A 14,530-nucleotide genomic window follows, 5' to 3' on the forward strand; every position below is an offset into this window, starting at 1 on the left:
AGAAGTTTCACATGAACTGAAATGAAATGAACTGAATGTCGCTGAGTCCATATTGGGAGTGATAACCGCAGGCAGACGAGTGTGTTACAGTAAAATACCTGTTTGTGTCTTAACACAACATTATTGTTCTTCTTTTCACAGGTGTACACAGCAGATGCGATCTATACAGGACTATAAAATCAATATGATTCCTTAGTATTATTGAAAAACTTTATTCCTCATAACATCATAGCATTACATCAAATGATACCCAACAAAAATATAACCAGAGAATAACAGGTCAGAGGTGAAATAAAGTGATTTTTGATTTTTTTTTTATTTTAAGTCAACACAACTAAAATTATTTTAAATATAATATTAAAAAAAGTTTTTGTCAGATTTTCTTTTTTTTTTTTTGGATTCACTTGTTCAGTAAAATCCTGTCTGGTGTCTGAAATACACCTAATATAACCTGGTGATTACTCTTTCATCCAGGGGAAGATTTAAACATTTGACTGTCGACATTAATCCTACTATCTTGTTCCTTCAGGTCTCAACAGCAAAGATATCAGACTGAAAGTAACGTTAATGATACATCCACATTCACAGTGCCTCATTAAGTTAAAAAAGCTGGTTAGGGTTACGTGCTGAGGAAGTTCTATATCCATTTGTTTACTGAGGTAGGAATACGAGTTATCCACAGACTGTAAATAAAGATGTGACGTCACCCTCAGGTTTCTGAAGCTCAGAGTGAGCTGCTTCACCATCACCATCTTGGCAGTGCCTGACTCCGCCCTTAACCCCAAGCTAATCCAAACATCTACATAACTTTATTCCTTAATAAAATGTAAACAGGGGAGTTATATAAAAATTAACCCTCATACAGTTGTCATGAAGGAAGAAATTAGATATAGAGACCAAAACTGTTTTTTGTATCAGGCTATAAACATGTTTATTTCTGCTGTAAAGTTGGACACTTTAACATGGGAGTCTATGAGGATTAACTCACTGTTGGAGCCAGAGGTTGATGCTTCCAGTCACCAGGCTCCAGTTAAGTTAAAAGGACCATCGCCTTGTGTGATGATTTTTCAAGAGGGGCTTCTCTCACGCCTCTGTGTGAGCTCTTCTGACTGCTCTCTGTTTGATTTGTTAGATTATTAATCAAAGATGCTGGAACGCCGTTCATCGGTCTCACTGTTCTGAGCAAATTCTGCTTCTCTAGTTGATCCAGGTCACTCTACAAGGACAGCAACTAATGGTTACAACCTAAAACCATATCACAAACTAATTGTTTGCAAAAAAAAAATTACCTGGAATATGTGAATTTGCACCATTAATCTAAAGCTTCTCACCATCAACCAAATATTTACTTTCGTCCACCATGTTTCTCTGTATGTGAAGTCACAACTCAGCAAGTCGTGCTAAAATCTTCACAGATTTTCTGAGCTGTTGTTCTGTTTTGAGGCGTCTATGTGAATTTTCCCAGTCGGAAACAAATTTTTCCAATTATTCTGACACCACACGAATCTAGGGTTAGCCTCCACCGTCTTCTCAATTGTCATAAATTTGTCCCTCACCCTGCACCGTAAGAGAACGTCAGAGAACATTACTGAACGTAAGAAGCTTCTTATTAATATCAGAGAAGAAAAATCAGAGATGTTATTATTGTCTGGAGGAAACAGGAGCTTCAGACTGTGACTCTGCAGCTCTATATTAAAGCACTCATTTAGTTCAGTAATTCATTTGTCTGTCTTTTACTCACTCAGTTTTAATTCAGGGATGAAAAATGTTCATTTCATCAAAGTTTTTGTTTTCAAAGATAATTTTTATTTAGGTTTAATCTTGTTTTCATTGTGAGGAAATGGTCGTCAGATAGAGATTAAACTTAAAGTCTTTTTATGTCTCCATGTTCCCAGATATATTAGTTTGTTGAGTTCAATGTTATTACTGATAGAAATTAACAAGAGTGGAGCTGTAAAACAAAATGATGAAGGAGAGAAGAAAAAGAAGAAAAGGACCAACACAACATCACTACACCTCCCTCCCTCCCTCTGCAGAGGTCAGAGGTCACAGTATAGACGAGCAGTGTGCTGGATTTAATGTGAGCCTTTTTTCTTCTTCTTTCTCTGCACGTTTTGTTTTGTTCCCCCACCTCACACACTCCGAGACCTCGCGTGACAAAGCAAGGTCATCAGCAGGATTATTCCTGCTGAACGCCGCTGCTATTGGAACAGCAGAAGAAGAAGAAGAATACAAGATGCTGGTTGGAGGGTGTAACCTCCGCAAGAGTGAGAGAGAAACTGATGGAGGACGGTTATTAAAATAAAAATGTACCTTCCATCAGTGCAACACAACCTCCTACAGTCCAGTTATTCTGTATCCGTGTGTGTGTGTGTGTGTGTGTGTGTGTGTGTGTGTTGTTTTAATGTTGCATTGTTTATGTTGTAAACTGGGTCTGACAGTCTGAGCTAATGAATCTGTCTTTGTTTCATATGTAGGTTTGCACCAACAAATAATGAATGTCCTGTCTGTTCAGTGGTTAATCCCCAACATGCCAGGTCCTCCTCCTCCTCCTCAGACCCACATCTCTTCCTCTGTCCTGTGTCAGCTGACCAACAAAACAACGGCCAACCCAAAGAATATAAAACAACATGTTGTGACACATTCACTTCCTAAATACACTAAAAACATCAACTAATAGACTGTGTGTTACCTGCAGTAGATTCAGATCAGAGAAGCTGAGTGATGAGCTCTGTGGTGATGAGCTGATAATATCAGCCTAAGTGTACATTTTATTTTCAATATTTTCACCTTTTTATTGTCCCGTCAAACAGCCCTTTACTTTGAAACCAGTTGTAGTTTGCTACGCTCAAGTGTAACTACGCTTATCTCTGTCTGAATCTAACAGCTGATCTGGGCAGTAACACAGTGCACACCATAGTTGCACTTGTGTGTAGAAATACATTAGTTCAACAGTTGAGAAAATGTAGTTCCAGTAATATTAATAAAACTTGAAATAAAACAAAAGTGTCAACACTTACATACTTGTGTCTGTGAAGAGTTTTCGTAAACAGAAATATGAAATGAAACTGTTGGTTATTCATATTGTGAAAGTTTCCTATTACTGAAGTTAGAAAGTTAAAGTAACATCAACTGAAGAGAAGCTGTGTCCCAGTTAAGGGTCCACATCCTCCAGAGGACTACGAAGGTGTGGCACCTCATAGCCGTCGAAGACCACGAAGGCCAAACCGATCTGGTCTACAGCGTAATCCTCAGGCTCTCTGTCAGTTGTGTTTAATGACATGTTACTTTAATTACAAACACGTAATGAATCTTGGGATATGTTGGACCATGAAGGATCCACCTGTAGGAGCCTTCGTTGTCCAGGAAAACAAATCAATGTTTGTTCTCTGTCTTTTCACTGAGTGAGAAAAAATAAAAGACATGAGTGTTGGTGATTAGTTTAGTATTAGTTTTGAATAAATTTTTATGGTTTGATGTCAAATTGCTGATTTAAAAACAGTGACACTGTGTTCAGTGTTCAATGCAGAATGCTTCATGTCTCCTGCTGGAGACTTTTGTTCAGGACTGTTCGACCTCACACAGATAAAACCAGCCTCTCTGACTTCTGTCCATTCCATTCAAATCCGAACTTCCTGTTTCTGTGTGGACCATGATCTGGATCCAGATTCCAGACTGTCCTCTTCCCTCCTTTAATCCGGTGGTTTGTGCACCTCGTCTGACACATCTTTTCCCAGCGGGTCAGTCACCTCTGAGTGTGAGGCAGAAAACACAAAGGGTGAGAGGAGAGAAAGGAGGGAATCCCTCTTCAGTCAGAGATAAGAGCTCTTTGTTGACGCCTCACAGGAAGCTTTTGTGAGCGGACTCAGAGGTGATATTAATCCTGCCAGCTTCAATCCTGCTGTAAGAGCTGGGATCACTTTTAACCCCTGACTCTGTCACTGATCACAGCAGACAGACTGAGTATCTGAGATCCAGCAAGACCAGGACCCTGGAACACCTGAATGTTGTTAGTTCCACCTGTGGTTGTCCTGCTGACAGGTGAAAACGGTCATGACTCCATACCACAATCTAACATACACTGATGAGCCAGAACATTACGACCACCTGCCTAATGAGGACCTGTCAGTCCTCTGTGTGCTGCCAAAACAGCTCTTACCCACTGAGATGAACTACAGACCTCTAAAGGTGCCCGAGGGATCTGGTACCAAGATGTCAGCAGCTGATCCCTTGCGTCCTGGACGCTGTGAGGAGGAACTGATGTGGATCAGACTTGTTCCAGCACATCTCCACTCCACTACGTCCTCACCACTGCTGACTGGGAGCCCCCCACCAGACCCACTCATCTGACCATAATGGTCTGGTCCGTGTTAAACTGGGTCAGGTCTTTAAACCTGCACATCTGGTTCAGGAGGCAGACGCCCTCTCTACCTTTAAGATCGGGCTTAAAACTGTCCTGTTTAGTAAAGCTTATAGTTAGGGCCGGCTCGGGTATGTCCTGAACCATCTCTTAGTTATACTGCTATAGAGCTAGACTGCTTGAGGATTCCCATGATGCACTGGGTTCTCTCTCTCTCTCTCTCTTTCTCTCTCTCTCTCTCTCTCGATTACTTTATGCCATTAACTTCGTTTTTGTTTTTTTTCTCCCGTAGTTTGTGCTTCTCCTCTCTCTCCCTCTCTCTGTCCTCATTCTGCAGGTATCTCTGTTTCTGGAGCAGCAGGATCCAGAACCACCACGACTCATCTTTACTATTAACCACTGTTATCTGTCATCATTATTGATAACACCATTACCGACACAGCTGTTCCTGGTCTCTTTCTCTCTTTTCTCTTCCCCCGAGGCAGACGGCTGCCCACCCTGAGCCCGGTTCTGTTGGAGGTTTCTTCCTGTTAAAAGGGAGTTTTTCCTCCCCCCTGTCACCAAGTGCTTGCTCTTTGTGGGAACTGTTGGGTTTTTCTCTATAACAAAGTAAGGTCTCAGCCTTACCCTGCAAAGTGCCTTGAGATAATGTATATTATGATTTGGCGCTGTACAAATAAAATTGAATTGAATTGAATTGAATCCAACATGTTGACTACACAACCCTGTCTCCTAGACATTAAGTTAGATACAACTGCAACAGCAACCACACTTTGTAGGAAACATCATCTATGGTTGGATCATGTTCAGAGGCAACGTCCAGGTCCAACGAGTCCAGGTTCACATCCAGAGTCCCGTTTGTGGTTCAGACAACAGAAGCTCAGGTTACTTAGGTTCAGGTTAGTTGAAGACATTGTTGTTCATGTTAAATATAAATATACTGCATGTGAACCTTTTCTGTATTAAACCAGACCAGGATCTTTCCTGAACCTGAACCAGTATCTGTGAGAGTCTGAACAGAACCTTAAACAAGTTTCATGAAGCTGGAGTCAGTACAGGTTATGTGATAAGCTATTGTGGTGGAAAACAAATGTTTTACTGATCAACAAGTATCAACATGTTTGTGACTTGTCAGATAGGTAAATGAACAACATTTCTTCATTATCTTGATATAAATCATTTTTGTTTCCAAAAAATATATCAGCTGTTACAGTTTAGTTGTATAGAAACATCTTTATTAGGAACAAGGGTCTTCGCGGTCTACAACGGCTACGAAGGGCCGCACCTTCACCACATTGTCTGGAGTAAGCAGCCCCCATCAGAACGTTTTATCTGGTAACCTTTCAGTTTACTTGTGGTTAATCTGTGCCATGAAATTCACTAAGGTTACCTACATCTTCTTGTTTAACTGGTGTGGTGGATTACCAACGTTAAAGGCACGTGTGAGTGTGTAACATCATGACTTTATAAAGAATACTGGGTATTAAATCGGCTTAAATAAAGCCATTTAAACTTATAACCTTTTGTCTTCTGTCTTTAATAGACAAGTTAGCAAAATCTAGAGAATAATAGTGATAATAATGATCATTATTATAATGAACACTACTTTTAGGGGAGCTGAGATTAAACTTAGGTGTACCTGGGTCTAAAAATTGCCAATGATTTGACACTTTAAAACTCAGGAGAGACCACAAGACAAACTCTAACAGGTCTCTGTCCCCTCATCAGTCAGGACGGACTGATGAGGGGACTTTCTGAGATCTGGTCTCTCTCAGGCTACAGCTAGTCTGTTCATCAGCAGCTTTAATGAATCCTTGTGGGATCTTTTCACACTTGTAAAGGAGCCGCTGGGAGCGAGGAGGTTTTAACAAGCTCTGTTTGTTCATCAAGGAGGCTCCACCACGATGATCTGCTCTCAGCTCAGAGATAATACTGAGGGCAAACGCCACAGAGAAAGGACGGGGCTGATTGGGACTGAGGAGCTGTTAATGAGATAGAGGCTGCTGGTGGAGAGGAGGTGTATTATCCTAAAGGGTGGTCTGAGGACAGAGAGCAGGGTTCAAGAGGCTGAGATTGTCACACTGATCTGTACTGAGCTGAAATGTCTGCAGTCACTGAGAAACACCCAGTTTACACTGTTCTTCATCAGGTAAAGCAAAGAACAAAACACACTCAAGTCTCTTTTATTTAATTACAGATAATTTAAAACAAATTATTGGGGGGCAACACACAAACATGAAGCACATGTTGATATGATTGAGTTTGACTTCATTTCCTGAGGATATCATCATCTCTGATGCCCCTCCAGAATAAAGCTCCAGGAATCCACTGAGAAACCAGAGAGAAAAGAGGCTCCTGCAGAACTTCATTCAGAATCCTCCCTGTTTTAAAGTTTCCTTTATCAAACACTGCAAATGTGAAAAATGTGAAACCTTCAACACTTCAGCTGTAGACATATTAGCTCCTCTTTGTTTCTCATATTGTTCTGACCTTAACGTCTTTGTTTAGTTTCTTAAATTCAGACACGAGTGTTTCAGTTCATGAGATTTTTTTAGGAGCTCCTCTCAGTTTTTACATTAAATGGCATTCAACAGCTGTGGTGTTAGCGAGAGACTTTTCTAAGAACTGTTGACCTTTACTTTTTTTGGAAAGTTCTTGATTTAAATAAGACACTTTTGTCTCGAGACACAATTGTTGGGTCAATCAATAGCAAAATAATGAGCTATTTTGAATGAACTGTTCCTGCAGTTTTTTTCCTTTGTCTTTAATAAACTAAGCTGTTGCTCAGACAAAACCAGGCATCACCTTACTGTCATATGAAGTTGAGTTGTAGAAGAAAAGGATTGAAATGGTTCAGTGTGTTCTGTGAAAGTCTGATGTTCTGACCAGAACAAAAAATATGATAATCAAGACAGGTGTAAAAATTCTATTTATTTAAATCAAGCTTTATTTGTAAGTTTTCTCTGCCGCCAGACATGGTTTCTGGTCAGCTGGTGGTGGTGATTCAGACATAATATGTCCTCTGTGCAGCTACTTCTTCAGGACAGACTGGAAGCTACAGTGAGTCACTATTGGAAAGTGATGACATGGGCTGGGGCTAGTTGGTTAGCATGCTAACTTTAGTAGAAGATGTGTTAGAAACAAGAGTTGACATTGGAGTTTATTTCCACCTTTGGAGACAGATGTTGGTGAGTAAAGGGATGAAGTTTGATACTGAACTCACAACGTTTCTTCTAGATTGGTGAGTAAACTGTTGCTAATGCTAACGTTTGCTAAAGTAACAATAGCAAAAAACTTAAATATAGCTCCTTCAAATCTCAAAGAGTCATCGAGTCTCTTCTGTGTCGAAGTGAAGAAGAAGCTTCAGCGACAGTTTCAGCTGCAGTTTGATGCCTCAGGACGTTTCAGTGTTCACTGGACTGGATCACACACACACACACACACACACACACACACACACACACAAACCTTTCAAGATTGAATTTAATCCATGGAAAGACCTCATAAGTATGGAGATACAGAGCTCAGTGTGTGTGTGTGTGTGTGTGTGTGTGTGGGTGTGTGTGTGTGTGTGTGTGTGTGTGTCAGACTGGCAGTGAGAATGAACTTAATCCTCTAAGCTCTTGTTGGGGCTTGTCCCCTCTCTCCTCAACAAGACAAAAAAAAAAAAGCCGAAGTGACCAAACTTTAACATAAGCAACTGTTTTCTGAGACGTTCACGGTCTCATTTTGTTTTTTTTGTGTTTGTGTTATGTGAACAGAAATCAGTTAGTGTTGGTTTAAAGTTCAGGAAAATGAAAAGTATGAAATTCCTAATGTCTGACTCAGAGTTATAGGAAACTGATGTGAAAATATTAAAAACAGTTCAGTTTCTCTCTAAATGTCTGTTTTTGTATAAATGTATCAGGATGTTTTGTAGGACACAGCGTTGATACCACAGGTTTTCTACTCCACTGAGTCCCGACTCTGTCTTTATCCTTGACTCTACCAGATCTGGTCTTGGACTTGTGTTGAACTCGACTGAGGTGGTCTGATCAGACACAGAGCTGCAGCTGTCCTCACATCAGGGACAAAGTCAGGAGTGTTTTTACCTCGTCCATTTGTGTGTGAGTGTGTGTGTGTGTGTGTGTGTGTGTGTGTGTGTGTGTGTGTGTGAGTCACCTCAGGGCATTTTGTCACTTAAGAGAGGGACATTTGGCCGATCAGTTTTCCTCCCCCTGAAGTGCACGCTTCAAAGGCCGGATGAGCAGATTAGAGGTCAGCCTGGGCTCAGGACTAACTGATTTAGGAAGGTTTAGTCTTCACTCTGAAATCCATCCTCTTTGTTTGGCCCCATCGCCCCGCCGGCTCCGTTCCTCTCGGCGGCTTCTTCTCGCCTTTTTAATTCGTTTTTCTCCGCTCCAGTGAGCTACAGAGGCCTGCAGAGGACATTAACAGTTCCTCATGTTCTCCTGTGGTCACTGAATAAATGTAGTGACACAGGTGAAAAACCCTCCACCAGATGAGTTCAGTCAGAAGATTTCCAATCTACATTTCAGAGGGAATATTTAACAATGTCTTTACTTTTGATTCTTGAGTTCATTCTGTTTCTTTTATTTGCTTTATGTTTATACATTTGTAATGAGAGTATCATGGTGATATTACTACTGTATTACTACTTTAGCAAATGACCATGGCTCTTATTGTTCCACATGTGAGCCTGGCAGATGGACTGGAGGAGACAGAGGGGCAGACACTGTGCAGTGAATCGTGAGCGTCTGCTGCCACCTGCTGTTCAGTCAGACCATCACACCCTGTCACAGTTCACGAAGACAAACGCAGAGACATCGTTGCCCTTAAAAACAAGTTTATGTGTAAAGAGACAGGAACATGTCAGATAATGTCCACCAGTGTGAGGAGCCGCACTCCATTAGCACTCAGTGTCCAGTTTATCTCGAACACCAGTCTGCTGCAGCAGTCCTGTAAGAAAGCTTATGATGTTCAGTTTGTTCAAAGACATGCTGATTCCACTGCATGATCCTTCGTTCATGCTGCTGTGGACCTGTGTTGTATTAGACAGAGCCATGTTTCTTTTTTTTGTTATTATTTTGGGGCATTTTTTGCCTTTTTTATGCTGCAGTGAGAGAGAGAGAGACAGGAAAGTTGGGGAGTGAGAGGGTGACATGCAGCAATGTTAGAACTGTCCCATAAAGGATCTGATGCCAATGCGTCGCCATGTGATTTACTGCCCTCTTGTGGCGGCCGCAGGGTATTGTCTCTGAAAGCTAGCTTGACTTCCAGCTGTTGCACCTGTAGTTTCTGTCATTTTCGTGGGTGTGACTGTGTCCTGTTGACAAAGGCTGGAGCTTAGCGGAGAGGACAGCAGTCAGTAAATAAATACTATGACTGCTTCAGACTGACGTTCCTGTGTCTCTGAGCTTCACCTACAGTCCAGAGGATGAGCCAGGACGATTAACAAACTGAGGCAGGAAAACCAGGATTCTACATTGTCACCGCGCCATTTCCATAGAAGTGATTTTCATACTTTTTTTTTTAAAAAAAAACTTCTACAGACAGGAAGGAGAAAGGTGAAGATTTCCAGACAGAGAGCATCAAGATGGAGGAGAGAGACTTTCAGCACAGGAAAGATAAACAGCACAAAATCATGAGACAGGACAGCACCTGAGTTTATGAGAGGTTTGCTGCTGGAGCCGTCATTTTGTGGTTGGTGTAGTAGCTGAATCACTGAGTGGAGGGTGGTGGTGGGGGTGGGGAGGGTGGCTGCTTAAGAGTTGCTTAAAATGTCCTTGTTTGCCCTGCAGTGGAAAATCTATTTAGGTGTTTTCATAGGGATGCCAGAATCCACCTCAGACCTGTACCACACCTTATGGTCCCCACACCAGTAAGAAATGGTAAATCATGGGCGTGACTACACCCTGTAACTATATATATTCTCCAAATGATTTTGAGCTGATACAGTGATGTTCACAGATAATTCCAGTGTTTGTATTTTGGAAATATTTGCTTATTTTCTTGAATGTGACTCTCCCGGGCAGCTAGCTCAAGGCTTGGGCCAAGTTCCCCCACTTGGCCCAAGCCAAGTGCTGGTAATTTCCCCTCAGTGTGAAAGTGTAGTTAGGCTGTGCAGATGAAATCAAACCTGTGAGCAAATGTATTTGTTCTCATTTTCAGTACATCTGCTCTATAATGTGATTGTTTTTGGCTTGTGTCCTCCACTACAGCACTGAGTTGTACCTGATGTACATGGACAGTAGACGTCAGTGTGACACAGTGAGTGTAGATTGTGTGAAACCTGCAGCAGAAACAGCCACTGCACCTCTGAGCAAGGCAGCTGCCAACAAGACCAGTATAACAGACATAGATACCAGATTTAGGTGGCATTTTAGGCATCATAGATTCATTCAAGACAGAGAACCAGAAAAGCTCAACGAGGAACAGAAAGAGCCCCAACAAGCTCTCTCTGTTACAGAGTTTCCAGAGTTGGTCGTCACCTATTCCAGCATCTAGTGTCTAGTTCTGGTGATCAATGTGTTGGCTCAAAGAACTAATTTGACTAATTTTAATTTCACTGAACATGTCCTTGTAAGTGAGGGACTTTGTCCGCCACTGATCCTGATTTGTAGACACCAGATGGCGCTGCAGGACACCAAATACACTGCAAAATGTCAACATTAATCAAACAATCAAAATGAGCCTGATCAGGGACAAATAATAAAACTGGCATTTTATCATATCTGTAAATATAACACATCAGACTGTGTCAGGGACATTTTTTCATGTTTCATTTCCCAGGTGTTTTCAGTCATCAGGATGGAGATGAGTCAAACTGTCAATACCTGACTTCAAGAAATATTAGAAAACAGGAACCTCAATAGAGACTAAACTGAAAAATTTAAATACTGAACCAAATTAAACATTTCTCACAGATTAAAGAGGAAGAGCAGGTGAGGAGATCACTGTTCCTCTCCTGTCAGCTGAGACCAAGAGTCGTCCTTTCATTCAGTATCTGGTCACACAAATGTCTGTACATGCCACCTCCACGTCACCTCTCATGCAGCCTCATTTCAACACACTCCCACCTCCATGGTTCACAGTCGGCACTGTGCAGTCACTGTGGTGGACCTGGTCCAATCCATACCAAACATGCTGGACCCCTTCTGATCCAGACACATTCATTTTGGTTTGATTTAACCACGAATGATCTGCCGACACTCATCGGGTCTCTTTTCCTATTCTTTGGCAAAGTTTAGTGTTGTTTTGTGTGTTTTCTTTATGGACGCTTCGACTTCATGTAGAGTCTGATTAGCCACTGAAACACAGACCTCACAGGTTATCCTTTTGCCAAATCAGAGGCATTTGCTCATCTGTTTTTCAATGCAAAGTTGGGTAAATAGCAGAGGGGGTGTGGTGTCATTTTTCGAGGACAGCCACTGCTCCTTCCTGGATACAGGATATGGCTGTGTTCATGTGTGTGTGTGTGTGTGTGTGTGTGTGTGTGTGTGTGTGTGTGTGTACCAGTAGTGAAAGATCTGGTATTTACATACTCTGACATCACAGACAGAAACATTAGTGAGAAGATGAGATGTGAGGATGTGCTGGTTTACATCTCCTCCTTTTAATTTAATCCCTGAGGATTTTCAGTCAGCTGCTGATGGACTCTCAACAGACTGATTCATGTCTCTGCTATGCTGATGTTATGTGTTTCATAGCCTACTCATTTATATTAAAGATCACTGAACCCGCAGTTTGTCAGTTTGACTGCCCTGAATATATGGCAAAGATGCATGAGATGGAGTGAAAAGGCAATAACCTCTGAAACCACCTGCTGTCTCTAATGCTCCTGCTGCAGGTAGAGAGTAAATTCACACTAAAACAGTTGACTTTTTAATATTCAATAACACACAACAGCCATTTTGATCACTCAATTGGTTACCATGGCTCAGCCCACATTAAGCAGCTACCTGGGCTGGGACCTGAGCATGTGGCCCCTTGTCTGTTCACTGTTCACTTCAACCCAACAAAAAAGTAAATTAATGTGAAGGTTTCTTTTCACACAGGTGGGATGGTCAGCCTCCCTCCTCTTCATCAGTAACAGTCAGTTTTCAGTGAAAACACCGGAGAAAACATGCAAGAGAACAATAAAGCGGTGTTTGGCTAATTTACCATGGCTGGCTAACTAGCGGAGTATCTACAATAGCTAGTAATAGTGTTACTTCCAAAACCAAAAAGAGTTAGCATCTCATTAGCTAAGCACATTATTTGCTGGGTCACCGGTGATATTTAGTCGCCTACATTTACTGTCTGTAATCCTATTTGAGAGTCTGAATTCTGAGAGTAAATTTGTGCTCTAAACAGTCTCAATAACTGCCATTGTCTATTTCACATCTGTTTTTTGTGCCTTTTCTCGTGGATTTGAACATTTGTTCAACCTTCCAGCTGCCGTGACTTTAGTGCTGAGTTCATGTTAAATCATTTAAACTTTAGCAAGCGGGAGATGATGTGTTCACTTCAGCCTCAGACTTGTGATCATTTCTGACAGTGACGATATCTCCAATGAGGTGAAAGGAACTGCTGACATGTCAACAGATCTGTTGGCAGAATGGCTGCAAATGCACCACCAAAATAAAATGCAGTATTAACACTAATATAATCATTTTATGTGAGCTGCACGTTCTAAGTTTGTGGTTTCACTCGGCAACAAACTGCTACGGATAACACAACGGAAGAAGCGGAGTTGGTGGTGATGATGATGGTTGCTTGACAAGGGCTTCAGCTATTGTTGCATTTACAATACAAGTCATATTACTGGTCCAGGACAGACTGGATACCTCAGTGACTCGGTATCAGAAAGTGACCAGACAGTCCAACGGGGAAAGGGCTAGCCGGTTAGCATGCTAACTACAGTAGTAGAAAACAGGTGATAAAAATAGAAACACAACAGCCCTCTGGAGACGGCTGCTGGTGAGTAAAGGAATGAAGTGTGATGCTGAACTCACAATGTTTCTCCGAGACTGGTGAGCAAACAGCAGCTGATGCTAACATTACAAATGGCTCCTTCAACTGTTCATCTGCTGTGATTAGCAGGGCTGACCACTTCGATGTGCGACCTCTGGATGTTTTTCCAGTTCTTCCCGTCCTGCCGACACTGCGCGAAAGCAGCACTGACCTACTCCGCACCGCCGTGACATTCTAGAACACCGTGACATTCTAGAACACACACTGACAGTTCTGACTGTGGAACGCTCAGACTGACGTAGTAACAGTAACTCAGGGGGCGGGGCTTAGCGACTCGCACCTGGTGTGGAAACATGAAACATGATTGGTGGAGCGGCACTAATGGTTTATGGAGTCATCAAACTTCAGCAGCTTTAAGGAGGCCTACAAATAAAATTTAAAAAAAAAACATCTTTCAGTTTATGAAATATTCTTCTTCTGTTACCTAAAACAAATATAACAAAATAAAATTATATGTCTTTAAAAAAAAAAAAACACGATTTAACTTAAAATATCTTGATGGTGTTAAAGTTATTTTTAATTGATGGATTTGACTCCTGTTATATTATATATATATATAATATATTCCTGCCTGTCTACGTGAACAGACGCTGTGCTGGGTCGTACCTTCGTTTGAACCCGTGTGTTGTGAAAATGCTCCACGACCTAAATAAAGACTATTACATTATTAGTGCGTCTTTATTTCAAGCCATGTTCACTCTCTCCGCCTTCCTCACCCCCTCTCTCTCCCCCCGTTATCCCAATGTCTCTCTACCTGTTTCTGTCTCCTCCCCTCTCTCTCTCTCTCTCTCTCTCTCTCCCTCCCTCTCTCACTCTCTCAGTCTCGCTGCTGCTGCTCAGACGGCAACAGCTCCGCCCGCCTCTCCGTCTTAGACTGTCTGTGTCTACCTGTCCCTCTGTCTCTCTCTCTCTCTCTCTTTCTACCTGCCTCCCCCCTCCCTCCCTCCGTCCCTCTCCTCCCCCCTCTCGGTGCGGACATGCTCCCGGGGCTCCGGAGATGAGGCTCCGAAATGTCTCCTTCCTGACGGTCTTGTTGTTCGGGCTGTGCGGGCTGGTCTCCCTGTCCTGGTACACCGCCTTCAGCAGCTCCAGAGGTAAGACGCGATCCCGGTGTGTCCCGGTGTATGTATCTGTATGTGTGTGTGTGTGTGTGTG

The 14,530-nt window shown here is 42.1% G+C and overlaps 1 protein-coding gene and 1 long non-coding RNA gene across 3 annotated transcripts in view; one reads left to right on the forward strand and one right to left on the reverse strand.

Annotated features, from left to right (window-relative positions):
- Window positions 1-6,689: 6,689 nt before the first annotated feature.
- LOC139606366 (uncharacterized) lies at window positions 6,690-13,882 on the reverse strand. The gene is made up of 3 exons (XR_011684617.1): window positions 13,357-13,882; window positions 8,522-8,778; window positions 6,690-7,779 (listed from the first exon to the last, which is right to left on the reverse strand). It is a non-coding gene; the product is annotated as an uncharacterized lncRNA (long non-coding RNA).
- A 317-nt stretch (window positions 13,883-14,199) lies between these two features.
- The window catches only part of mgat4b (alpha-1,3-mannosyl-glycoprotein 4-beta-N-acetylglucosaminyltransferase B), an 87,957-nt gene continuing 87,626 nt past the window's right edge, over window positions 14,200-14,530 (forward strand). The window contains exon 1 of one of the 2 annotated variants that reach the window (XM_071457892.1): window positions 14,200-14,469. In XM_071457892.1, coding sequence (XP_071313993.1) covers window positions 14,373-14,469 — 97 coding nt within the window. In that variant the 5' untranslated portion in view covers window positions 14,200-14,372. The remainder of the gene's footprint in view (window positions 14,470-14,530) is intronic. The other variant, XR_011684510.1, reaches the window with a different exon arrangement.

Source organism: Trachinotus anak, unplaced genomic scaffold, assembly GCF_046630095.1.
Source record: "Trachinotus anak isolate AG129_WGS33_773 ecotype Australia unplaced genomic scaffold, CSIRO_AGI_Tana_v1 ptg000021l, whole genome shotgun sequence".
NCBI classification, from domain to species: domain Eukaryota; kingdom Metazoa; phylum Chordata; class Actinopteri; order Carangiformes; family Carangidae; genus Trachinotus; species Trachinotus anak.